The sequence below is a fragment of the Podarcis bocagei genome (assembly GCF_964188305.1).
Source record: "Podarcis bocagei genome assembly, chromosome: 4".
Lineage (NCBI taxonomy): Eukaryota > Metazoa > Chordata > Lepidosauria > Squamata > Lacertidae > Podarcis > Podarcis bocagei.
Genome location: NC_138128.1, coordinates 73885622 through 73910680, shown reverse-complemented (window position 1 = coordinate 73910680; position 25059 = coordinate 73885622). Strand labels below are relative to the sequence as shown.

The 25059-nt window shown below is 46.0% G+C and overlaps 1 protein-coding gene and 1 long non-coding RNA gene across 5 annotated transcripts in view; one reads left to right on the top strand and one right to left on the bottom strand.

The window, feature by feature from the left end:
* Positions 1-25059, top strand: part of LOC308584799 — an 86894-nt gene that overhangs the window by 2944 nt on the left and 58891 nt on the right. The gene's annotated exons all lie outside the window — the stretch shown is intronic.
* CHST3 (carbohydrate sulfotransferase 3) overlaps positions 19061-25059 on the bottom strand; it is a 56916-nt gene continuing 50917 nt past the window's right edge. For all 4 annotated transcript variants that reach the window (XM_081189688.1, XM_081189687.1, XM_081189690.1 and 1 more), the window contains one exon: positions 19061-24449. In XM_081189688.1, the coding sequence (XP_081045814.1) occupies positions 23210-24449 (1240 nt within the window). In that variant the 3' untranslated portion in view covers positions 19061-23209. The remainder of the gene's footprint in view (positions 24450-25059) is intronic.

Sequence of the window (25059 nt, the reverse complement as noted above, 5' to 3'; positions counted from 1 at the left end):
GAGATTGAATAGTGTTTTTGCTTCTATAACTTATGAGCAGTGCTGATCCGTATAAATTTTGGCCACCCACATTTGGCCACCCACATTTTTATATAAGCAGATGGCATTGCATTACTGGGAAACGTTGCATAAGCGTCGTTGCATCCCTCATCCTCTTCAGGAAAGTTCTGTGATGCCATAATGTTAAAAGTAGGCAGATCAAAGGCGCAACACCATATTTTATATGCTGGTGCTCTAGCTTTTATTTTGGGCTAGATAGAATCAGGACCCGTAGTTTAGTACATAGCCTAGGTGTGCACAGTTCTGCAAATCCTCTGAAATGGCTGGCTATAAGTAGTACTGCATTTGTGCCAGTCCAACTTACCAATAAAATGTTGGTTTTCTGAATTTGTGATGAGATTCTTCCCCTCCGCTTCATCATTAAAATATATATCAAGTATCATTCAAGTCCTTTCTGAAGGGTATAATTGACTCTAGTGTTAACTGAGGACGTGCTCTGCTTTGCAGAAGGGGAAGAGAAAGGGAGGCTGTGTCAATATTAAAAATACAGATCGCCGTATGCGATAATGTCAGTCATTTTTATCAATCCTTATGCTTGCTTAAAGCATGTGGTGTTTTCATTTAATTTAATTGGTCTCCACCCTCAGATCTTGTGATGAAAGGCAAGATATGCACACTTTAGTTAAATAAGGCTGATCTTGGTGAATTCAAAATTGGGAAAGGAGTACAACAAGGCTGTATATTGTCTCCCTGCTTATTTAACGTATATGCAGAATTCATCATGCGAAAGGCTGGACTGGATGAATCCCAAATCAGAATTAAGATTGCCGGAAGAAATATCAACAACCTCAGATATGCAGATAACACAACTTTGATGGCAGAAAGTGAGAAGGAATTAAAGAACTTCTTAATGAGGGTGAAAGAGGAGAGCGCAAAATATGGTCTAAAGCTCAACATCAAAAAAACTAGGATCATGGCCACTGGTCCCATCATCTCCTGGCAAATAGAAGGGGAAGAAACGGAGACAGTGAGAGATTTTACTTTCTTGGGCTCCATGATCACTGCAGATGGTGAGAGCAGTCACGAAATTAAAAGACACCTGCTTTTTTGGGAGAAAAGCGATGACAGACCTAGACAGCATCTTAAAAAGCAGAGACATCACCTTGCCGACCAAGGTCCGTATAGTTAAAGCTATGGTTTTCCCAGTAGTGATATATGGAAGTGAGAGCTGGACCATAAAGAAGACTGATGCTTTTGAATTATGATGCTGGAGGAGAATTTTGAGAGTCCCATGGACTGCAAGAAGATCAAACCTATCCATTCTTAAGGAAATCAGCCCTGAGTGCTCACTGGAAGGACAGATCCTGAAGTTGAGGCTCCAATACTTTGGCCACCTCATGAGAAGAGAAGACTCCTTGGAAAATACCCTGATGTTGGGAACGATTGAGAACACAAGGAGAAGGGGATGACAGAGGACGAGATGGTTGGACAGAGTTCTCGAAGCTACCAACATGAGTTTGACCAAACTGAGGGAGGCAGTGGGAAATAGGCGTGCCTGGCGTGCCCTGGTCCATGGGGTCACAAAGAGTCGGACACGACTAAACAACAACAAAGCTTTATTGAATTAGTGGGCTGAGAGTAGGTCTACACCATACATAAGCCACATTCCCCCAAAGAATCATGGGATCCATGGTTTGTTAAGGAACTGTAGCTGGGGGGACAACAACTGTTCCCAGGATTCTTTGGGGCAGGGGGCAATGTGCTTTAAATTTAAAGTGTGCCTCTGCCTACACTTCTAGATAAAGGTGCATCAATTCAGGTTGCCAGAGAAAATCTGTCAGGTTATGGCCACTAGGAGGTGTAAGTGACTAAATTGATCTGCAAAACAGAAACCCCTTTTTTGAGTGGAAGCAAACCATCAGAACCTGACAAGTCTAGGAAACCAGAATTCGCATCCTTAGCAACTGGTTGGGGGGGGGAACGGGGGTAATGATTGAGCAACTCTTTCGCAGTTCAGTAGTTGAGGGGGTTTGCAAATGCAACAAGGAATGGAAGCACATTTTTACTAAAATAAATTCCTTCTAGATGTTGTTGGCATCCATCTGTCTTGGGAGATACAGTGGTACCTCGGGTTAAGTACTTAATTCGTTCCGGAGGTCCATTCTTAACCTGAAACTGTTCTTAACCTGAAGCACCACTTTAGCGAATGGGGCCTCCTGCTGCTGCTGCGCCGCCGGAGCACGATTTCTGTTCTCATCCTGAAGCAAAGTTCTTAACCCAAGGTACTATTTCTGGGTTAGTGGAGTCTGTAACCTGAAGCATATGTAAACTGAGGTACCACTGTAATGGAGTGCGCCTCCAGGGGTGAAATCAAACCACTGGAGAATCACAGTGCCTGAAGTGACCTCTCTAGGGCGCAAGCCTGGCCAGTGTCCTGGATAACTTTAATATGCAGGTAGGCTAAAATTATAATAGCACATTTGCTTTATAATTTTGCATCTTTGCTCCTTCACAGCATTTGCCTGCCTATAGCTAAGCAGCATAAGACAAAAAGGCATGAAAGACACAAGGCTGGTTCTATCCTTGGAAGTCCTTCATTGCAGCTGGATTTATTGTCCCAAGTCAGTGTGCATAGGATTGCATCCAGGAACTCGTTTATTGTGCATAAAATTTGACACACACCTATATTTAAAGAACACTCCCCAAGATCCCCTTCAAGCACTTGGCAAAGATGAGATCCTGTCCACCCCGCACAACAAATTTTAAAAGCAATGAAATTTCAGCTCTGGACCCGAATCAACAGGGATGCTTGGCCAATATAAAAAAACTGAGCCCAAACAAAACAGCTGAACTAAAAGAGAGTTTTGTGAATAAAGGGGAAGTGTAAAGGAACAAACTAGCAGCAAGTGGAAAGTAACTTGGAATACAGAAGTCACTGTGGTCAAATGAGACCTTCTCTCCCTCCCTGCCCCCCACCCGCTGGGCTCACTACAAGTGTTTTTCTTTCCAGGCTTTACAAATATTGTTGCATACCTGCTTGTTTTGACGTTATTTTCCCACTGCAGCCTGCAAACAGGCACCCTCAGTCAACATCCAGTATGCTTCAAAGCTCTGTTTGTTTTCATTCTATGGACTATTTAAAAGATAAGTATTTAGCCTTGAGAAGGAGGAAGGAGCTAAAAATGGTTTGAGTCTCCCGTATCTGAGTCACAGTAAAATGCGTTCAGAAGTTCCTGAATTGCCCAGTTGTTATATCGAGTTCAACTCTCTGGTTCAACTGCTCCACCAGTTATTAGCAACAGAACCTCAGCATGTCAAAAATAAGGGAAAGGAGAACATGCACACACGATCAATTCACATAAGAGCAAGAATGTATTGTTTGTGCATAAGAGCAAGAATGTATTGTTTGTTTCCCTTCAGCAAAATGTCCTAAACCAGTGTGGTGTAGTGGTTCGAGTGTTGGACAAGACGTGGGAGGCTAGGGTTCAAATCCTTACTGAGTAGTGAAGTTTGTTGGGTGACCTTGGGCCAGCCACTGTCTCTCAGCCTAACCCACCTCACAGGATTGTTGCGAAGATAAAATGGGGAGAGAGAGAACCATGTTTGCTATCTTGAGCTCTTTGGAGGGAAGAAGGGATCTAATGTAATCATAAATAAGATCTGTTTCCGTTTGGACCTTAGTTTCACTCTTGCACGAGGCTGCAATTTACATTTTTGGGTTTTTTTGCAAGAATTACTGTCTGCTATTAAATTTAGAAACAGCTTTACGTGGTGTCCAACAGCAAATCACAACAATAGATAACCCACACACTAAGAGACAGAAACAACAGCAGCCTCAGAGATAATAAAAGAATCAAACACATCTGTGTGAAAGCTGCAATTGAAAGCAAGTTCACTATTCCCTAAAAAACATGAGGCAGCTTGAAAGTGGTGCCTTCTGCTGGTTTTGTGGCTCTGGCCTCAGCTCCCTGCCCTCAGGCCAGGCTCCTGTATGGTGTTGACAGCTGGGGAGGGTGATTTAGGGTAAGCTTGAAAGCCCTACTCCAAGCTGACGAGCACAAACTGTGGTTGAAGGGTGGAGAAACTGACTGGTTGGGTATGTAGTGCAAAATCAGGGGTGGGACCTGAGAAGCATTTGGATGTACAGTGGTACCTCAGGTTAAGTACTTAATTCGTTCCGTAGGTCCGTTCTTAACCTGAAACTGTTCTTAACCTGAAGCACCACTTTAGCTAATGGGGCCTCCTCCTGCTGCCGCGCCGCCAGAACACGATTTCTGTTCTCATCCTGAAGCAAAGTTCTTAACCTGAAGCACTATTTCTGGGTTAGCGGAGTCTGTAACCTGAAGCGTATGTAACCTGAAGCATATGTAACCCGAGGTACCACTGTATCAAGAGCTGGTCTCACAAAGTAAAAAGTGACCAGAGGTTGGTCATTTATTCCCAACTCAGGCCCCTTAGCACTTGACTTTCCTGTTGGGAAGATCACATTGAAAGGAGAATGGGGGAGAGATGCCTGAAGGAAATAAAGAAATCCATGCCTGCCTAGTTACACAACCCACCACTCTTCAGAGCAGGGTTTAAAAACAGCCCTTCATTTATAGCTTTCCCTCCCATTGCTAATGTCCCTGTGGTTGATCAAAGAACACCAGCCAGTGGATTCACACCTAAACCAGTTTGTCTTTGTTTTATTGGCTGTGGACATCTGTTAATTGTATGTGTAATGGGAACAAGGCCAGCAATCTGACAAGAACAGCAGTCTGACAAGAACGAACTCATCTTTGCAAGCAAACAGAAAGGAAGGGAAATGGCTTGGGTTAGGTTCCAGAAAAGCATACGAAAGGAGTTCATGTAGGTGTTTTCAAGTAGGATTCCAAGTGAGGAACCAGCCATTACTTGAACAGTACCCAGGCCTGGCAAGCAGCTGCCAGGAGCTCAGAACTGCTGATAGCTGCCCTGAGGCCCACTTGCTAGGTGGCTGGGTCTGCAAACCATCGCTCTCCAAGGTTTCAAAGGGGACATTTCTAGCGGGAGTTGGAGATGCTGGTGATTGAACCTTGGAGTTTCTGCTTTACCACTGATCATAACCTCTGCCATGAGCTATGGTGCTTTTGTTGGAAGAATTAGTAGGCATGGGAATAGTTTTGCGCCTGTCTATCCTGTCCATAGGGACACGGGTGGCTCTGTGGTTTAGACCACAGCCCCACCACGCCCCTTAATAAATAATAGCAAATACATTTTACGGCTTTTAAAATGTGTTTGTGGGAGGAGGGTTATTGATTTGTTTTTATATTTTATTACGTATTTTGTATTTCTCATTCTGTAATTTTCTGTTGTGAACTGCACTGGGATCTTTGGGTGAAGGGCAGTATACAAATTTAAATAAATAATAATAAAATAATTATGACAGCAAATGTTGGTTTGGGAGCAACAGGGCTGGCCCTGCCTTGCATCCACCTTTAGGCAGCACCATGAGTTGTGGTTGTGTGTGGATAGATGAAGGCAGCAGCTGGTGTTTAAATAATGCATTGTGTTGTTTTTAAGTACGAGTCGCTATCCTCCTTGGGCCAGTGGGCACATTTGGAATTTCGGTACACTGCCAGGACACCAAATCCCAAAACGGCTGCTGTGGGAGGGCATGGCACAACACAAAGTGGCTGCCATATCTAAAGCAGAAAGAGAGAGAGGACCATAATATGGTGCGGGCATGCCTTCCAATTAGCAGGGGAAAGGCACCTACGTCAGCTACTGCCATGCTCACCCACAATGAGAAGCCCTTTGCCTTCTGCTCTGTTCAGAACAGAAGGCAGGGTAGGCATCCTATCCCGGCACTCAATGAAAAGTGGCCATATTTAAGGGAGGCTGTTCCACGTAGGAAATGCCGAGCCGCTACAAGCAGGAAAGGAGTAGCAAAAGCAAACTGCTGTGCTCTGTGAGTTATTGATACCTTGCATGGGTGCAATGTTGGCAACCCCTCTTCTAAAGGGTTGGATCTAGCTTGTGAGGGGGACCACTTGGGCACTACTTCAAACTGCAAAATGTATTGGGTTGGCACTTGGGAAGAAGTATATTTACTGAGACAATGTGCATGTTCTCACTTCGTGTACCTTCTTTCGTCTGACTCATCTTTTTGAGGCTGTGGTCTGGCGGAGGGAGGGAAAAGAGTAAATAATCTGAATGAAAGGACGTCTTATAGGCCACGACAAGCTGTCTTAAAAACACACGCCATAACCTATCTTACTTTAATATTGACAACTGTTTTATTATTTGGGTAGAGGATACCTGGAACATCCTTCTGACCCCAGCCAAGTGAAACAAGAGTCCTCTGCATGGCAAACCCAGCAGGGCCCACACAGGTTGCAAATAACAGAGCATTTGGGGAGAAGGAAATTGAGGAATCAGGACCTATTGCTTTTCTGGTAGAGATTTCAGGGATTGAAGCAGGGACCACCTGCATCAAAAGCAGATGCAACTCAAGAGAAATCTATTGCATTCCAGCACCCCTCTAGACATCCTTTTTATCAAAAATTAATGATTTGTGCCTATGATGTTATCAGGGGTCTTACACAAAATTGTGTTTTCAATACCATTTGCACCTGCAATACACAGAGATATTCAGAGTTACAGAACCTGCTGAGGAAGAAAGTCAGTGGGGTCCAAAATGCAGGGAGGGCTGTCCTAAATGATGTCCCTGGATGTTCCGCATCTAATGACATTAGCAGTTACACTACAGTATTGTATTTATTTATTGCATTTATTTGTTGTCATTGGCATTTGTCTGTCTCGGGAAACAATGGAAGAATGAGCCTTCAAGTCAAACTGTTGGAGAGTCAAGGTAGCTGTAGAGTACTCAAGGTGGCATACCCTGCTCTCCCGCCTCCTCATTTAATCCCCACAACAACCCTGTTTGGTAGGTTAGATTGAGAGGCTGTGATTGGCCCAAAGTCACCCAGCGAGCTTCATGGCCAAGCAGTGATTTGAACCCTGGTCTCTCAGGTCCTAGTCCAACACTCTAACCACTATACCACACTGGCTCTCTGTTTGTTAGCAATGTCCTTCCAACATGGCCTAGTGCATGGGTAGGCAAACTAAGGTCTGGGGCCGGATCCGGCCCAATCGCCTTCTAAATCCAGCCCACGGACAGTCCAGGAATCAGCGTGTTTTTACATGAGTAGAATGTGTCCTTTTATTTAAAACGCATCTCTGGGTTATTTCTGGGGCCTGCATGGTGCTTTTACATGAGTAGAATGTGTGCTTTTATTTAAAAGGTATCTCTGGGTTATTTGTGGGGCATAGGAATTTGTTCTTTTTTTTTTTTTCTTTTCCAAAATATAGTCCCCCAGGGTCTGAGGGACAGTAGACCGGCCCTTGCTGAAAAAGTTTGCTGACCCCTGGCCTAGTGGTTGGTGTGTTGGACTAGGATTTGGGGAAACATGGATTCAGCTGTCCATGAGGTTTGCCATTCGCTGATTTTTTTTAATGTGCAAAGGGGCTCATCGATTGATCAGTGAGAGAAGAAACAGGTGTACAGTGGTCGCTGGCACTGTATGATCGGTCTCTGGGAGCAGTTCCTCAGCTGAAAAACACGATTAACCTTAAATGAGGTTGAGGGACTTGGGCAGAGGTTCACCCAGCACCTCTACAGCCTTCTTGGAAAGAGGTTAATGCTCCCCCTCTGACTGAAAGAAAGACCCCAGTCGTCCTTTCTGAGCAGCTGCATGGAAGATTAATAACACCTTTTGGAACAGCCCAATCCAGGAGATATAGGAGGGGCAACGGCATCCAAAATAAACAGCCAATGCCTTTGGCTAAAAGGAGGGCACTGAAAAGTACACAGGTTGTGGGTTTCCTCAGAGTCTGTTGGGCCTGTAGTTCACCACACATTAGATCTTCCCTTTTGGCTTGGCTGGACACCGACCTGGGCTTCCAAGAGAAAGAGACCTTTTATGTACACGAGAGAGATTTTGATTCATCCCAAAGCTGTCCTGTCTCAATTTCTTTCCAAGTCGGGGGGGGGGGGGAGCCTTCGTTTTATTTATTTGCCTTACTGCATCATAGAAAGACCAGCAACTTTTAAGAAAAATTCTCTTCTTGTCAACATTTCACAACAGAATGTACCTTTCCTTCATGTCCCCACCGCAGCAAAGAAACGGCTGTGGTATTCAAAGAACCTGCTGGCTTTAAAAAACTTGTTACACACCACAAACCTTCCCAGCAACTAAAGGACTTTTTCTCAGAACCTTCATATACAATCTACCTTGTAATTTTGTCTGAAGGAAGCAATTTCTTGGATTTGTCTTTAGGTCTATTCATTTCATAAGATCTGTATACTGCTTGCCTTTAACAAAACTTCAAAGCAGTTTACAAAGAGCTACAGTTCCCAGCACCCTTAAACTATAGTTCACAAGATTCTTGCCGGGGGGGGGGGGAGTCATGTGCCCTTTGAATTTATGATGCGAATGATGGGGAAACATGATCGTACTTCAATTTCATGTTTCTTGTTTAATGTGGGTGGTAGTGAATAAAGTTTTGCTCAAGAGTAGACTCACTGAAATTAATGAACCTTAGCAATGTCCATTATTTCCAGTGAGTCTACTTGGGGTAAAATATAATTGATTACCACCCTATATTTCTATCCTGCAGTCAGGCCCTGATAGCCTTGGGTCACCTGCTCTACATTTATTATTAAGATTACTAAATAAGAAATCATACTTTGAAATACTGAGCAGGCAGTAAGCCAGCTGCTCCCTAGTTCATTCTGCACATATTTGTTGTGTGAACCTGGCATTCTCCCTATTGGACATTAGAGGCCACTGTTTTACCATTCTTCCTAGGCAACGTGTGATATAGATCTTTCTTAGGGTAATTCTGGGTGGCCGGTTTACTGTGGGGTCAGTACTGTACATGCACACAAATTATTTTTTGCAGTGTCCACATGACATTGTTTGCATTAAAATGTCATTTCTTAGAAAAAGCCCGTTTCCAGTGACATGGGCATCTACGAGGACCTGGATCTAGATGGACAAATGATCTGATCCAGGCAGCTTCCTAAGTGTACTCAGAAGGTAGCTCTACTGAGCTCAAAAGTTCCTTGTACACAGGAGTGGAGCCCTACCCTGCATTGTGCTTTACAGCGCAATCCTATGTATATCTGCTTAGAAGTAAATTCCATTTGGTTCAATGTGGCTTTGCTCCCAGAGATGTGCGTACAAGCTTCCTGTCTTGCAAGCTTTTGCCTGAGTGCAAAGTGAGATTTGTGCACAGGAGCTGTCTTGCACATGCATGGCAGATGTTGGTGCATCTGCATGTCTCATTGATCTGGCTGGATGCAGATGAGTAGCATCATCGACAAAGCGCCTTCAAGCGTTCAAAGCACTGCATGTGCATTGCATAACAGGCCTTTGGCTGTTATATGCGATCATTTGCACAAGCCTTAGATCTAGGCTCGGGAGCGGGGACACAGCATCTCTGTGTCCTTCCTATTTCTAGATGCAGAACTGAGGCCAGGAGGTTCTGAATTGGCCGGTGGAGGTGGCGAGACAAACAGAGCTCTCCTAGCTATAGCCCTTGGGCTAATGCATCAAATTCCCATGAGAACAGAACATTTTCACTGCTATTTGTTAAACTTCCTCTGAAAGGGTTGGATGTAGCGTCATCTTTAGATTTGCTGGAATACTTGAGGTTATACACCCTACACCTCTGTGGCGATTTATTTCCAGACACTCAACGTGTGGTGAATTTTCAATTTCCAATGAAATAGGCTGTTGAAATGCTGATAGACTTGATGAATATTAGGTTATGTTGATGCATGCTTTCACCTTTGACAGAAAGTGTTTCATTTCTGGCACGTAGGCTCCAGAAGAAAACAGACCGCCCCTGCCCCCCATGGTTGGAGCCCTGAATTCTACCTCAGGCTGCCAACATCCCTGCAGCCCAGATCTGTCAACCTGAATTCACACACACACCCATCTTCTTAGCACCCCTGCATGCGAAGGCAGGCTCTGGCGGATTGAGTGGGCAAGACCAATAGTGGGCCCAACAGTCCAATGCTGGTTTCTGCACGTGCTGTAGAGGAAAATGGGGCAGGTGAGGCTTGTCACCTTGGGAAGGTAGCCCATGTGGAGAAGGAAAACTTTGATCCTAAACACCTGCTACCTTGCGGGATATCTTTCAGAGAAGAAAAGGCTAAGGAGTAAACCTTTCACAAATCTGGAGTGGAGAGTCTCTTTGGGGCCACATCAGCAAGGCTGGGGGGGTGTTCTTGTCATTGGGGCAGCCCTGGACCTCCATACACACTGCCCAGGCTTGTACCCCAGAGAGGTCGCCGCAGTTTGGCTTCACCCCCAGAGGTGAAGAAGAACACCTCCATTGTTTCTCGAGACAGACAGTTGCTATATATCTTAGCCTCCCCCCCCCCCTTTCTGGTCGTAATTCACTCTTGCGGTCTTAATTCTCAGCTTCCCCCTCACTCCTGCTTGCCTGCCTTCTCCCTGACCCTCCCCGCTTCCTAACTTCACTCCACCAGCCCTGCCAGGCCAGCATCCTAGAGAATCACTTTTCTAGCCGTTCCAAATCTTGTCCATCAGGATTAATTTCAGCCTTAACTAGAAAATGAGGGTGTTTGCAGGACTGTAGCTGATTCAAGTGCGATCCGTCTAGGCACAGAACATGGGAACTGGATAGACTGATGAAGCGGGAAAGAGAAGAAGGCTTGTTTCTGTTATTCAATCACATATACCGCCTGGGAGGTGGAGGGAACAATCTGGGAGGAGCAGCGGCAAAGGGAAACGTCTTGGGTATGTTTTTTCTTATGTCCCCACTGGAAGTCAGGGTGACCTGGAAGGTAAAAAGCATTTCCTAAACAAGCGCCGAGTCGCTGCATGCTTGCCTGTCTTTCCCCCCAAATGGAGGTATTTGTTCTTAGCTTAAACAAGCCGGCGAATGTCTGGAAGTGTTTTGAGTCACAAGGCAAGGCTGTTTCTTCCTCAGAGCCTGCCGTTTCAATGCTCCCATTTAGAAGATCCCACAGGGTCAGCTTGCAACAGGAAGAGCTAGTGGCTGGACGTGATTCTCAGCAACGATCATAATTATAGGTTCTCCTGGATAAATAGATAACACGTGAACCCTACTGAGTACGCTAGTTACTTTTGGAAGATACACCCCAGTTTATTCTTTTGAAACTTGTGGTATACTCACAAACCCATGTGCACATTGGGGTGACTGTGAGTTGAACACTGAATGTGCACAGTAGTGTGTGTTGACATTGAGTTTTAAGTGAGAGGGGACTGGTGCACACCTAGGGAGCCAGCTCAGTGTGTGGCCAGATAAAGCCCTGGAGTCTCCAGCTGCTGATCCTCATAGCAACATCTATTTAATTATTTAGCCCAACGCTCAAGAAGGCGGTTTCTGCACATGCTGTGGAGGAAAGGGGGGGGGGCAGGTGGGGCTCATTCACTTGGGAAGGTAGCCCGTCCAGGAGAAAGAAGACTGATCCTAAACCTCTGCTGCCTTGCAGGAGATCTTCAGGAAAAGAAAAGGCCAAGGAGTAAACCCTACGCAAATCCAAAGTGGAGTCCCTAAGATGGTTGGAGGGTGCCTTGTACGCCTCCTTCCAGCAACTCCTGCAGCCAAGCTGGTGTCAAACATAATGCTCTACTTTCCTTTGGGCCACATCAGCAAAGCCAAAGGGGGGTGGGGGAGTCTTGTCATCTGGGGTAGCCAAGGACCTCCATACACTCTACCCTGGCTTGCACCCCAGAGCGGTCAATTTGGTGCTGCTAACTCAGTTGTTTGACTTCGGCCCCAAGGCGCACTCCATTGCTTCTCAAGACAGACGGTTGCCAACAACATGATACCCTGCTTTTCTATCAAATATTCTCAGCTTACAAGTGATAACCTTTTTTTAAAAAAGAGGACCAAAACTTGCACTTTGCATGCACGCCACCCTTAAGAACCTGACTGCTGACTGAAGCCGTAGTGTGCAGATTCCCTTCAGCTGTGCAAGTGGAAATAATATTTTCTCCTCGATAGGGAGGCAAGAAGCAACATCCCCCCTGCAGTTTCCCTTTCTCTGGCAGGAGGACGAGGGCCTTCCTGGGAGGCAGGGGTGCAAGCTCCCAGTGGCCCCTCGGAGCCCCGGCTGGTATGGCAAGAGGCCAGAGGATGCTTGCCTGCTGCCCTGGCTTCCCTAGGGCAACTCTCTCTCCCACAAAGGAGGCAGTGCGTGGTGATGCCACCACCCTTTGGCCCCCTGTGCCAGTGAAGGAGAAGACCTGCTCCTGCAACTTAACTCTTTCCTCCCCCTGCCACCCCTTCCTCATCCCTCCGCTTGTGTATTCCCGTCATGTTGACATTTTACTATTTGTTTACTGAGTGAATAAATGGCCGGGTTGCACTTAGAGGCTATTAATAGGGCAGGAGTGGCATGGGAAAGGGGAGGGAAAGACAAGAGTGCAAATGGGCTGTTATTTCCAGCTGGCCTCCAACTAATTTTGAGCCTGGCTTCAAAAGCCAGACTGATGGAGAGGATATTAATAGAGCTGAATGAAATCCACAGCTTTTGTTGCCCGCGGTGGGAATTACAGTGGTTGGGAGGGGGAGCAAGAGAAAGCCAAACCCTCTTTTCAAATGTGAAGCTAGGAAAAAATGCATGGCATTTTCCTACAAGGGACATTTTCTATTACAAGCTCAAAAACGCTACTAAGATGTTTAGACCTCTAAATAAAAACCCTGCTGAAGGCAATTTGAACACACATGCCCATAGACACATGGTTTCAGTATGTGTGAGTATCTATCTATCTATCATCTATTTATCATCTATCTATTCTTCTATCCTACCAGGAAAGGAAGCTCTGACTGTTTCGTAGAATCATAGAATTGCAGAGTTGGAAGGGACCCCTGAGGGTCATCTAGTCCAACCCCCTGCGATGCAGGAATATGCAGCTGTCCCTTACGGGGATCAAACCTGCAACCTTGGCGTTATCAGCATCATACGCTAACCAACCGAGCTATCCAGGCTTTTATAAGGCCGCTCATAAGCTGCCTGCTAAAACAACTGTCTAATTAAAGCAATCTATTAGCTTGGTTGGTGAGAGCGTGGTGCTGATAATGCCAAGGTCACAGGTTCAGTCCCAGCTGCATATTCGTGCAATGCAGGGGGGTGAGTTACATGATGCTCAGGGTACCTTCCAACTCTTAGGATCTTAAATTAAACATTAAATTGCCTTCATGGTCAGGTTTTTTAAAATAAATTGCCGAGGCGCTCTAGGATTTTCCTTTGCAGATGGTGTAGAAAAAAGCTTACCCACATCAGACATAGCGGTAGCAGTGGCATCACCTAGTTGGGGCTACAGCAGCAGCAGGAGCCCATTTCATTACTCGGTATGCCATACTGGCTGTTCCCCATGAGGCCAACTCCACACATGGAGGAAGACCACATCCCAGTGGCTGAGCATAAGCTTGGTATGCAGGTCTCAAGTTCACTCTCCAGTTATCTCTCTGATAACAGGGCTTGGAAAAGGCCTCTGTGAGAGATCTTGGGGGAGTCACTGCCAGCCAGAGGAGATACAGGGCTAGATGCAAATGCTTTTTGACGCTGCAGATAATCAGCTTCACACCTCTTGCTAGATCAGCTGGTATCCAAAAAACCTGGATTCTATCCCTCTCAGCCCCCAGTTAAGGATTTCTGCGAAACCGGCAAAACTTACATACTCTCCCCCCATAATTGCAAAGATTGCATACCTCTCTCTCTCATCCTCCTAAGACCATCTGTCTGATAATGCATCACAGAAGAATAACTTTAGGAGACTTCCTCTTTTGCAGTGAGCATGTGGTGGGCAATTCATTTGCTACTCCTGGAGGGGCACAGAAGAAAAGTTAACTCTCTGGTGTGTGTTTTCCCCCCATTTCCTTTGCAGTCAACACTGCTAAAAAAAGATGACGGGAAGGGATACAAGAAGCGTGCAAACATGATTTTCTGTGCCTTGATAGTTTATACTTTCCGCCCTAATGTAGCCTACGGTACGCATCGTGGCTTGCTATAAAATCCCAGGAAATGTGCAGTTGGATATCAGATGTATTTACATGGCTGGTATCTGCGGCAGGCTATGACAGTAATGCCTCTGAACATGAGCAGAGTACTGATTTGCCACGAAACCACTGCACTCAGGCTTCATGCATCGGGGGGGGGGGGAATAGTGCTTGGCTGACTGAAGCTGCCTCCTCCCTTTCAATAAATTGAGCTCAAATTTTATGCCTCCTCCTCCGCCTTTCACTGTCTCTGTATGAAACAGGGGAGAATGGAAAGCAATGGGTGAGGATCCGGGGAGGTGAGCAACCAAGACAGCAGATGAGGAAATGTGAGAGCATACCATTGCCTCCTTTTGGGCGCTTGTTAAAAAGCTTTATAGGAGGGTGCTTTCTGCTTTGCTTTGTCTCCGAGACCCCACATTTATTTTTATTTTCCTGAGTACCTTAGGACATGTCAACACTTGTAGTTACTTAAGCAGGCAGTCTCAGCAGTTGGCGCATCTTCAGCTGCCATCTCCCACTGCCAGACAAAAGTGCCAGACAGATGTCAGTTTAAAATTGCAGAATTATGCATTTCTTTTTATTTAAGAGCAAAAACAGATCTTCTGACGGGTCCACAGCCTTGGGTTGTTGTTGTTGTTTTAAATGTGCAGCAGTTCTCTGCTTGACAATAAAACCTATCAAGGCAGCTAGGCACTGTTATTGCGCCATAGGATCTACCTTTGGGCTTTGATGTGGCAGGTTATTAGAGGGGGACAAGGCTACCAATGGTCAACTGACTGTTCCTCCCTCCCCCAAGAAGAAGCAAAGGTCCAAAAGTGAAAACTCCCAAATACGTTGGAACCAACTGAACTGTCACAAAAATGTGGCAAGCCACTGAGCTTTCCCAGACCTCTTAATCAGGCGATATAGTGCAGGAAACAGGGAGTGAGGAGGGATGAGGGGAAATTGCAAACAAAACGAAGGCGTACAAAAATTAGGACGGTTTTGTAGCCACAGTTATGGTTGATGACTCTTCCAAGCAGCTTGCAAATGAGTCAGAGCTTCCTGCTAGGTTGTGAGTTAGAACCAGCTTTGTCTGGAAGAGCTTCCGCAAGGCCTGTCAAAAAATAAAATAAAGAAGCAGCAGCCTGGGTTTTAAGGTGGCCAAACAGGCATCTCTTTGTGGGAAAACCCTGCCTGTGTGCTTGTGTCTGCACCCCTGCAATGCCTTCTTAATCGTTCGTTTGTAAACGGGCCACTATATAGATGCCCTTCACGTTACAGCTGCCTTGAGTTTTCCCACTCCTTGAAGGAGCATGAAACACCACCCCAACATGTCTCCGTCCAAGCAGGCACTGCCTTAGGCCAGGGACCAAAGCAAGTTTTAAGCACCAGGCAAAGCTCTCCAGCTAAAAACCTCCATCACAGCACATAGGGCCAGTAAGAAAATATTTACATATTGGTTTCACTATTTTGGGGAGATCTCCTAGCTCGTAACACAGACACCTCTGTGTACAGGTAAATAAACCTCTGTTTATTCTTTGAACCTCTCAACTGCTCTCCTCTTTCAGATACTGGAAGCACATTTTCCTACCATTTAACACAGCTGTTCTTCCTGGCCTCCTTCCTCACAGATTCCTTCCACCCATGTGAACCCCTTCATCAGTATGAAGATACAGGGCCTGCCTTGAATCTTGTATACTGATGTTTTGGTTTGAAACAAACTAAAACAGCTGTTTCTGGCAGAATGATATTGTCCATTCGAAGATGGGGTTTAAAAGGGGGACGTGACGGACAGATGATTCTTCACGGCCCAGGATAAACGAGAAAGCAAGAGATGGGAAAACAGATAAAAGTAGGAGAGAGCAGCTCTCTCAATGGCCTTGGAAGGCTGAGAGCAGCTGGAAATGCTAAACTTTTTGGCTTGATGCACGCCTGCAGTTCTGTCTCTGAGGCATGTTGGATGGGGCAGGGTGGCGGAGCTGCAGAATTTTAGGCCATTAGGTGAGTAAACAATACCAAATCCAATTGTCTCAGGGCAGTCTCTTGCTTGTATCCTGTGCACATGTGGGAAAACGCACTCAACTACAGCATGCACCACTTTTTCCTTTCACACAGCAGCAGAGGCCAGAAGTAGGGCAACAGGCTTTATCATCAGAGGTTCAGGGCCACTGCAGGCTTCTTTTAAGATTGGTAACTCCTCCCTTTTTGAAAATGTTTCGCAGGACAACCATAGGGATACCTATGGAACTCCGATGGCTCCATTCCAAACTCATTTTTTTCTGTGTTACTACATGAACATTTAGTTGCATTTAATTACGTTTTAATGACTGCCTTTTTTACGTTTTAGTTTGTTCTATATATTTTTTCTGTGTAAACTGCCTTGAGTCCCAGACTGGGGAAAAGGTGGGTTACAAATAACTTAGTGCAATGACAAGCCCAGTGTGCCCCCAGGCGCCAGGGGTGTTTTGCATCTGACGTGGGTCCAACTGCAACCACGTGGAGGTCTCTGGATGCTAGGATGGTGATGGGTATCTCCATCTGGCTGCTCCCTCCAGCTTCCTTAAGCAGGTAAGCAGAAGAGCTTTATTTATGGATCCAGTTACAGATAGGTAGCCGTGTTGGTCTGCCAACAAAAAGAGAGAGAAGCTGCTGAATTGCAACTCATTACCAAACTTAAAACCATGGAGAGACCTGGTCTGAACAAAGACATTGGATTCTTATCTCATTATACATGACTAAGCCATTTCTCACCTTCTCACCCCTTGCCTTTTCCTGTAAGACCTATTACAGTCGTTAAGAGTCGTCAACAGGCTCATCTCAGCTATCTGCCAATCTCCCATTCCCACCACCCTTCTGAGTAATACCCCTCCCCACTTTCTCACTATATAGAAGGGTCTGGCAACTTCTGTTTCAGTGTATCTGAAGAAGTGTGCATGCACACGAAAGCTCATACCAAGAACTAACTTAGTTGGTCTTTAAGGTGCTACTGGAAGGAATCTTTTTATTTTATTTATGGAGTACATGGTTCACCCCTCTTCTCAGTCAATCCCTACAACGACCCTGTGAGGTAGTCTAAGAGGCTGCGACCGGCTCAAGGTCACCCATTGAGCTTCATGACTGAGTAGGGATTTGAACTCTGATCTCCCAGGTCCTAGTCCAACACTCTAACCGCTACACCACACTGGCTTCCTAGAGTACTTCTGCTATGGGGCAGCTACATAAATTAAGTAGGCAAATAAATACGGGGAAAGCAAAACGTCACTTGGATCTGGAATATTTTCCTTGAAGCGTCAATTAGTTTTGTTCTGGTTTGTTTTATATGATGTTTTAATGTGTTGCAAACTGCTTTGAGTGTTTCTTTCTTTAAAATACAAAGCGGTATAGAAATCAGACAAATAATAGTTGTTGCTGCCTTTCTGCTTCGAAGACTCCCGAGCCAATAACCTTACCCTTGTAGGACGCTCTGTGTGCCAAAAACTTTGCTTTGCAAAGTGAACCCGACGGCTGATAGGAGCTGCTTTGCACTGCCCCAAGGCAACAGGGGGTCAGGAGGCCACACAGCAAAGGAAGCCCGTAACTGGGCTTATGCGCCATTCTCCTGTGCCAACTGCATCCTTTTAGAGCACAGATGGAAGTGAAGACAGCATGCTGATTGAATCTTGACAGAAGACACGAGGGGGGTGCGAGGCTGTGTTGTTGGAAACCTGATTTTTCTATACTCTAGCAAGTCAAAATACCCAGAAGGTCAAAGCCTGTCTCACTCTCTCACAGACTGAAGATGTGTTCATCAAGTTTCCAAAAAAAAACCACCCCATCAACCACCCACCCTTGCTTAAATAAATATACCAGCACTGAATGACGCCCTTGTGCTCAGGAAGGTCAAATGATTGGCTTAGGAGAAAATTGCCTCTCTGTGTCTATCCCCGGGCTAGCTAGAGTCGGGAGCCTTTCTGTGTGATCTCCTGAGAGCTGCCAAAGAATTACACCCCCTCCTATTCCTGGGTCTGCTCCTCCCAGTGATTCTGGACTCTCACTTTTGGCCTGGACTCTTATCCCCCAGTGGATACAGCAAGGCTGGCAGACACTGTGCTTAACCAAACATCTCCATATGCTTGCACCATGTCAATATAAATTAAAATAAGTATATAAAAATGTCTGCAGCCTTACAAAACGGGAAGCTTTCTCAGCTGCCAAAGTGCAAGAGCAGGGGCTCTCTGGGGGAATGAACCCCATATTTGAAAGAGTTGGCCAGGCTGCAGTCCAGAAAACTTGCCTTTACCTTCAACCAGATGAGGTTGCTGCCACGGCATCGCCCTTCCTACACCAAGTCGCTCCTCCCTCCTCCTATGGGGCAAAAGCAAAGTCTTGCCTGGTTCGCCACCTTGCAGGCAGAAGCGAGTTTGGCAATGTCGCTGTGACATAAAACATTTTAATGATGAAATAGGTTGTCTGGGCTGCAGCATGACAGCCATACCTATTTTGCTTTCCATGAATATATTTAAAGGATAGCTTTATTCTAGACTTGCCAGTCACCTGTGATCTGTAAAGTATAAATGCAACTAATGACTGCAATCCAGCACCCATTCAGGCACACTTAAGCCCCATTGGCTAAAATTATTGGTATAGCGTTACTGGGCAATGGATTATGGCTCCCCTGCATTTTCCGGAGTGATAAAACTGTATGCAATACTTTTCTTTTTCATTTTAAGATCTTAAAGAAAAAGTCTGTATGCCATCATACTGTGAAGCCTCTTCTTATGTGACTGCAACCACGTCCCCCTCCTCAAACACACACCACCTTTTCATTGGCAAATAAATAAATAAATGCACCTCTTGCAGTGCAATAGGAAGAATTCCGTTGAGCTGAGGATACAGAACACATTGTTAAAAGAACAAATGGCTCTCCTTATCATTTCTAAGATAGTTAGAGCTATTTGCAGCTGTGAGATTACAGAGGGAGAATAAAATGTAATTGTTTCCTGCCCAGTTCTTTCCTTTAAATAGAACCCTTCTCTCCCGTAAAAGATTCTTGCAAAAAAAGCAGGAAGGGAAAAAAGACATGTTTTATTTTAACCAGAGCTACTCTTAATTTAATTGCATTTCTATTTATTGGGAAACATTTCCGAGTCTGTTTTTCTTTTGGTGCAGTCCCAATTCCTGCTAATAAAGTTATTTTTCATCTTCCCCTCCCCCCATACAATAAATAAACAAACAAACAAACCCACTGCACATTTTACAGCTAAAGACAGACAGAAAACATACAAAACTGGAACCATTTTGTAGATGTAAAGAAATCATGGCTGCTTTTCACCAAAGCCACAGTTGTACTTTTTTTTGAAAACAACAACATAACAGAATGTGAAAGCACAATTAAAATTAAGCAACAGCAGAAGCAACACATAGTGAACACAGTGCTGGCTGAAACTTGCCATAAACCAGAATAATTTCGAATGGGCATGGGGGCTGTTAAAGTATCCTACCTGCCTGTGGACTGGATATCTTGAGATTCAGAAGTAAAGACTGTCCATATTGTTTTTCATAGACAGAAAGTTCTCATAGCTATCCCAACACCTCTGTACTGTGTCCTTTGGAAGGGGCCATGTTTGGGCCATGCTTCCTTCTAGTAATATTCAAGAGAGAGAGAGCAAGCAAGCAAGCTATGCTGCATCTGACCCTTGTCCTGCTTAAGACTGTTTCATAGGTAGCATTCTGCCTCCACTGAGATGTCCACCCTGCAGGGGAAAGAATTTGCACCATTTGGTGCAAAGTCAGTAGAAGCGTTTGCTTTGCCACCTGTATGCAGCTTCCCAACCAAGGCAAAAAGCAAGAACATGTCCTAACGTTATGACAATGGCACAGGTAGCTTTTCATCAATATTTCTTCTGTGTAGAAACTGACATTTAATCTCACTGTCTCCTGCATCCATAACCTCTAACCACGTGGTTTGGGCAGATTGTGCAGCTCCGCACCACACTAATAATATCTGCTAGTACATAAACCCAGAATTCACCTGAGCCGCCATGTGAGTGGATGTTGCAGCTGTGGATGCAACCATCCTGCTCTAGACCAGGTTTCACCAGTCTGGTGCCTTCAGACATTTTGGGCTAGAAGCAGCCGTGCTGGTTGGGGCCAATGGGAGTTGGTTGTCCAAAACATATGAACGTATATGAATGGAGCTTTCGAGTGATCCCAAAAAAGTGTTTTACGTATATACATCAATGCGCACCATTCAGCAGGACTCCGTTTCACTCTATGCCAAGTTATATAAGAGCAACGTGTCCCAAACTTGGGTCTCTGGCTGTTTTTGGACTACAACTCCCATCATCCCTAGCTAACAGGACCAGTGGTCAGGGATGATGGGAATTGTACTCCAAAAACAGCAGGAGACCTAAGTTTTGGAAACACTGCAACAGAGCATGAACATTTCCCTACAGTGACCCCCAAAAGAGAATTTTGCTTGCGTCTAAGAACCACCCCTTCCCCACCACAGACAAGAGGTTTCCCTTCAACAGTGGGGCAGGTGCGCTCAATGCCTGCTGTGTGCAAAAGAACTCCAGATCCATGCGGACTGCGCCCACATCCATCTCCTTTGCCCATGGCGCTGTCCTGGACTGGAAATGAACGCACAACCCTTCTTTAAAGGCTTCCCTGAATTACGACTGAGGGAAATTTCATACATCATAGGCATCATTTGGTAACTCGGCTGATCGCTGAATGTGTGAGACAGCGAGGATCAGTCACCACTTATCAGTCAGGCAAATTATCTCCACCGAAGACAGGTTAATAAGGGGAGGGTGGAGGGGAAAGAATAATTTGTGCTCATTTGCTGTACAGGTGACTGGTGCTAGTAATCTTGAGTGTGTGAAGTCATCCAACTGGGTGAAAATTAGCTGATGTGAACACCCACTTCCTCTGTGATGCTTTCTGTGGAAAACCTAGCTTTGGAACTTTGGAAGACATTTTGGAAAGAGTTAATGGCAACCCAGAAGCATTTTTCTTAACCTTCTCTTCAGCGGCATACTCTTTCTTTTTATCTTCTACTACACCATGGTATAAATTTTCTGTTTAGATAGTCAGCTGTTTTTTCTGGGTGGGGTGGAGAGATGATATTTTTCCCCCGCAGCTGTGCAAAAATCCTCTTTTCATTCCCTAATCACTCACTTCATGTCAGGAAAATAGGACCGTGATGCATACAGTTCTATTCTGAGCGGGTTAAAGTAAAATGCAGTTACTTATTCAGCAATTCTCTCCCCATTCTCCCCCCCCCCCCATTAAAATAAAATAAAGCAATGGTCTTAAATGCCGTAAGCATTAACAGCTTCTGGCTGAACGGCATTTGTTAAAAGAAAGAAAGAAACAAAAGGAAATGAAGGTTGTAATAATATATGACTCCATAGACATCTCAGCCAATTGAGATTGGAGATATTTTACCTATTACAGAAAGCAATTGTTTCTTTTTTAAGGTGTTAAATTAGCATTGCAAGAAAGAACTGTGACAACTGTGAAGAATGGATCAGAGTCTTATATCTGTCTCCACTCAGAAATGTGACATATCTCCTGCTACTCTTGGTATATGTCATTATATTACATCCTTTTGTATTCATGGTGACACAAGGCAAGGCCCTTTGTTGTTTTTGCTACCACGGCTTCCCCTCTGGCATATATATATATATATGCTCATCTGGAATAAACTCAGTATTTCCACCTTGGATGCTCAAGTCCAGGCAGGGCAAGTAAGTTAATAAGTGCTTCAGTTTGATAGCAGGGGCTGACATGTGCTAAAGATTCATTGGGTGGTTTCTTACTTGGTTGCATTCACTTGAAGCAAAGCAACGGAAATGTGAACCTACAACCAGAAAGGAATAAGAGGAGCTTATTGACGGCTCTCAGAGATCTTGTTTCTTGCTGTTGTAGAAACCATTTCCATTTCCTATCACTGAACCAGCTCCACTAGCCTGTTGCTTCGTCCCCTCTGTGTTTCGGCAAGCCTGCTCTATACAAAACAACCCCCACTCTGAAATTGCAGAGAAAGAACTATTGGCAGTTTCCAACCAGCACTTGAAAAGGACACAAAAACAATTATTGGAGGTAAGGAGGAGCAATCAGGGTGGGAAACACAGTTAAAGCCACAGCCTTCTGTCACCTTACAAGAAAGCAGCTATTGTTTCTAGCCGCCTCCAGTCGGCTGGATGAGATTCAGTAACAATTGATTCAGTGACAAGTGAGAAAACCAGACGGCAGGTGTTTGTTTTAAAAAATAGACTATCGGAGACCAAAACAGCTGATGGCACTGAGGAAGCTTGATCCTCAGGGACACAGGCTGAATGCTATTCCATTCTTCCTCTCCTCTCCCTTTGAATGTTGTTTTTCATAGCCTGCTTTCTGTCTCTCTTCCAAGGGCTTAGGTGCAAAGCAAGACAAAAGGCAGCAAGCACACGTGGTGTAGGCCAAAATCCTCTCATTACTGTCGGTAGAGCCAGCCCCCTCCCCTCCCCTGGTGACTGCTGTGATCCAAACGCATCTCCTCAAGTTTAAACAAGGCATTACTTTATGTGAGGGTCTCAAGTAGGAAACATTCAAAACACCCTCTTGTCAAAAGGATGAACAAGTTTCTCTCCTCTCTTTCACACCCTCTCGCAAATATCAGCCCTAAATTTAAGGCTGCCTGAGGCGATTACCAGTGCAACAACTCTGCTTTTCTTACATCTCCCCAGCAGGATGTGAAAGCAATTTCTTTTCTTTTTCTTCTTCCTTTTTAATAATTTTCAAAAATAGAATATTTTCTCTCTTTGGGTGTTTAGTGAACAAATGCCCCAGGCATTAAGAGACAGGCTCTCCTCTGCTGAGGAGGATGTGGACATGAGGTAGGGAAAGCAGAACCCAGCGCTTCACGCTCCATCCTGTGCCAGTTTCTGAACTCTCCTTCGTATTGAAGCTCAGCCACCTCACAAATCCATCTAGGGGCCTGGGATTTGAAAGGCAGGTGACGCCTGCTCCCAGAAAAAGCAGAAAGCACCTCGGTGCGAGGACGGAGAGCGCAAGGTAAGCAGAAGCACCAAGCAGGCTAGCCGAAGGCACCCCCCCCCTCTCCACCCTTTGTGCTACACGCTGCTTCCTCTCTAACAATTCTTGCGTTCCAGCTTTTCCAATCTGACAAGAAATCTACGATGCGGAAAAATCCACCGGCAAAGTGGCGCCTTTACGTGACCCAAAAGGTCCTCCTCTCCTCTAGCAAGCTGACCGATCTGTTCGTAAGGGCCTCAGGGCTGCTGGCCAGCTTGTAGCCGAAGAGTTTCATGGCCGGGCTGCAGACGTTCTGCACCACCTGGGCGAGCTTGAAAGGGATGCTGAAGCGCCACTTCTCAAACTGCTCAGAGGAGTTTTTCTGGGTGGAGTAGATGCCGTTGCTGTTGTGAGGTGCCTGGGTGTTCTTGCGGATCCACTCCTCTACCTGCGGGGTGATGGCGACGCCCGAGAATCGGTACATCTCCTTGGCCTTTTGGAGGGGCGACCTGGCAATGTCCTCGTAGCGGACCAGCATGTAGCGGCCGCGGAGCCAGGCTGGCTGCCTCAAGCCGAGCTCCGCTGAGAGCCGGATGCTCTCGCAATTCCCCCGCAGCCGCTGCACCTCGTCCTTGTTGAGGGTCGCCGCGCCTTCCGTGGCCCATTTCTTCCACGTCTCGTACTTCCCGGAGAAAGCGACCATGCGGGAAGCCAGCACTGCCCGGGGGTCCCTCACCAGCTGAATGATCCTCATGTCCAAGCGAGGGTCCTCGACGAGCGGGCGCAAGTACTCCAGCTGCCGGATCCGCACCACCTTCAGCGCCATGTGCTCCTTACGGCGGCAGGCCTCCGTGGCCAGGGTCACGTTGAGGGGGCCGCAGCGGCGGTTCTTGCAGTGGTACTTCTCAAAGACCTTCTTGACGAATGGCGTGCAGACGGGCTCCTCGCACAGGGAGCGGCTGGAGCCCCGCCGGAACAGGAACTGGGTCAGGTGGTCCTCCGGGAACGGGATGATGAAGTTCTCCAAGATGTAGAGGTCGCAGAGGAAGAGCTGCTTCAGGACGTCCCGGTAGACAAGGGCTGAGCCCACGGCGTTGGCGCCTCCGGTCTCAAAGGACACGGTCCTTTCAATGTGCCACAGCGGCTCGAAGAGGTAGAAGATGTTGCCCTGTTGGTTGAAGAATTCCCCCACGAAGGAGGAGCCGGTGCGAGTGGTGGCCATGAGAAGAATGTGTCTCCGGGTTCCCTGAACAGGCGCTGGCAAAGTCCCCCCGAGCTGCAAAGTGACATTCTGAAGGCGGTTCCGGAGCTGGGAGAAAGCCACATCCAGCTCACTTAAGGACAGCAGGGAGCCATTCTCTGGCAGCACCAAGCCAGAGTCCGTGCTGTTGGCTTCCATCAAGGACTGTGGAGACTGCTTTAGTTTGTCGGACACCCTGTGAAGAAAGAGAACAAAAGTCACCCTAACGAATAGCAGCAGCAATATTAAACATGCAGTGTTTCAAAGGTTATTTCAGGCCTTAATAAATCAAGTATAGCTGCTGGTTCTCACCTACTTGCCAAAGGCCTGGGGTAGAGACGACATTAGGCACCAAAATGTCTTGGGCTTGCTTGCCCGGGGTGAAGAAAAGTTTCATAGCAGGATGCTTACCTGCTAATTCTCATATTCTGACTGAACCCCTGATAAACCTTCTAAGGAATCCCTATATCCTCCAGAACACTATTTGCAAATCGGTGCCTCAGTTAGTCCAAAAGCATAGTCTGTGTGTATGTATCTCTTCAGCAAAGTCAACACAAGTGGCAGGGACAAGTGGCAGCACAACCAGCCAGCCATTCACAATTTGCCACCAGAGGCTGTTGCCCTGCCATTGTAACTTGCCATAAAACCAGCCCGGGCAATAGTGATCTTCTGTTATAGGTTAAAGGTAAAGGGACCCCTGACCATTAGGTCCAGTCGTGGCCAACTCTGGGGTTGCGGCACTCATCTTGCTTTATTGGCCGAGGGAGCCGGCGTTTGTCCGTTGACAGCTTCCGGATTACGTGGCC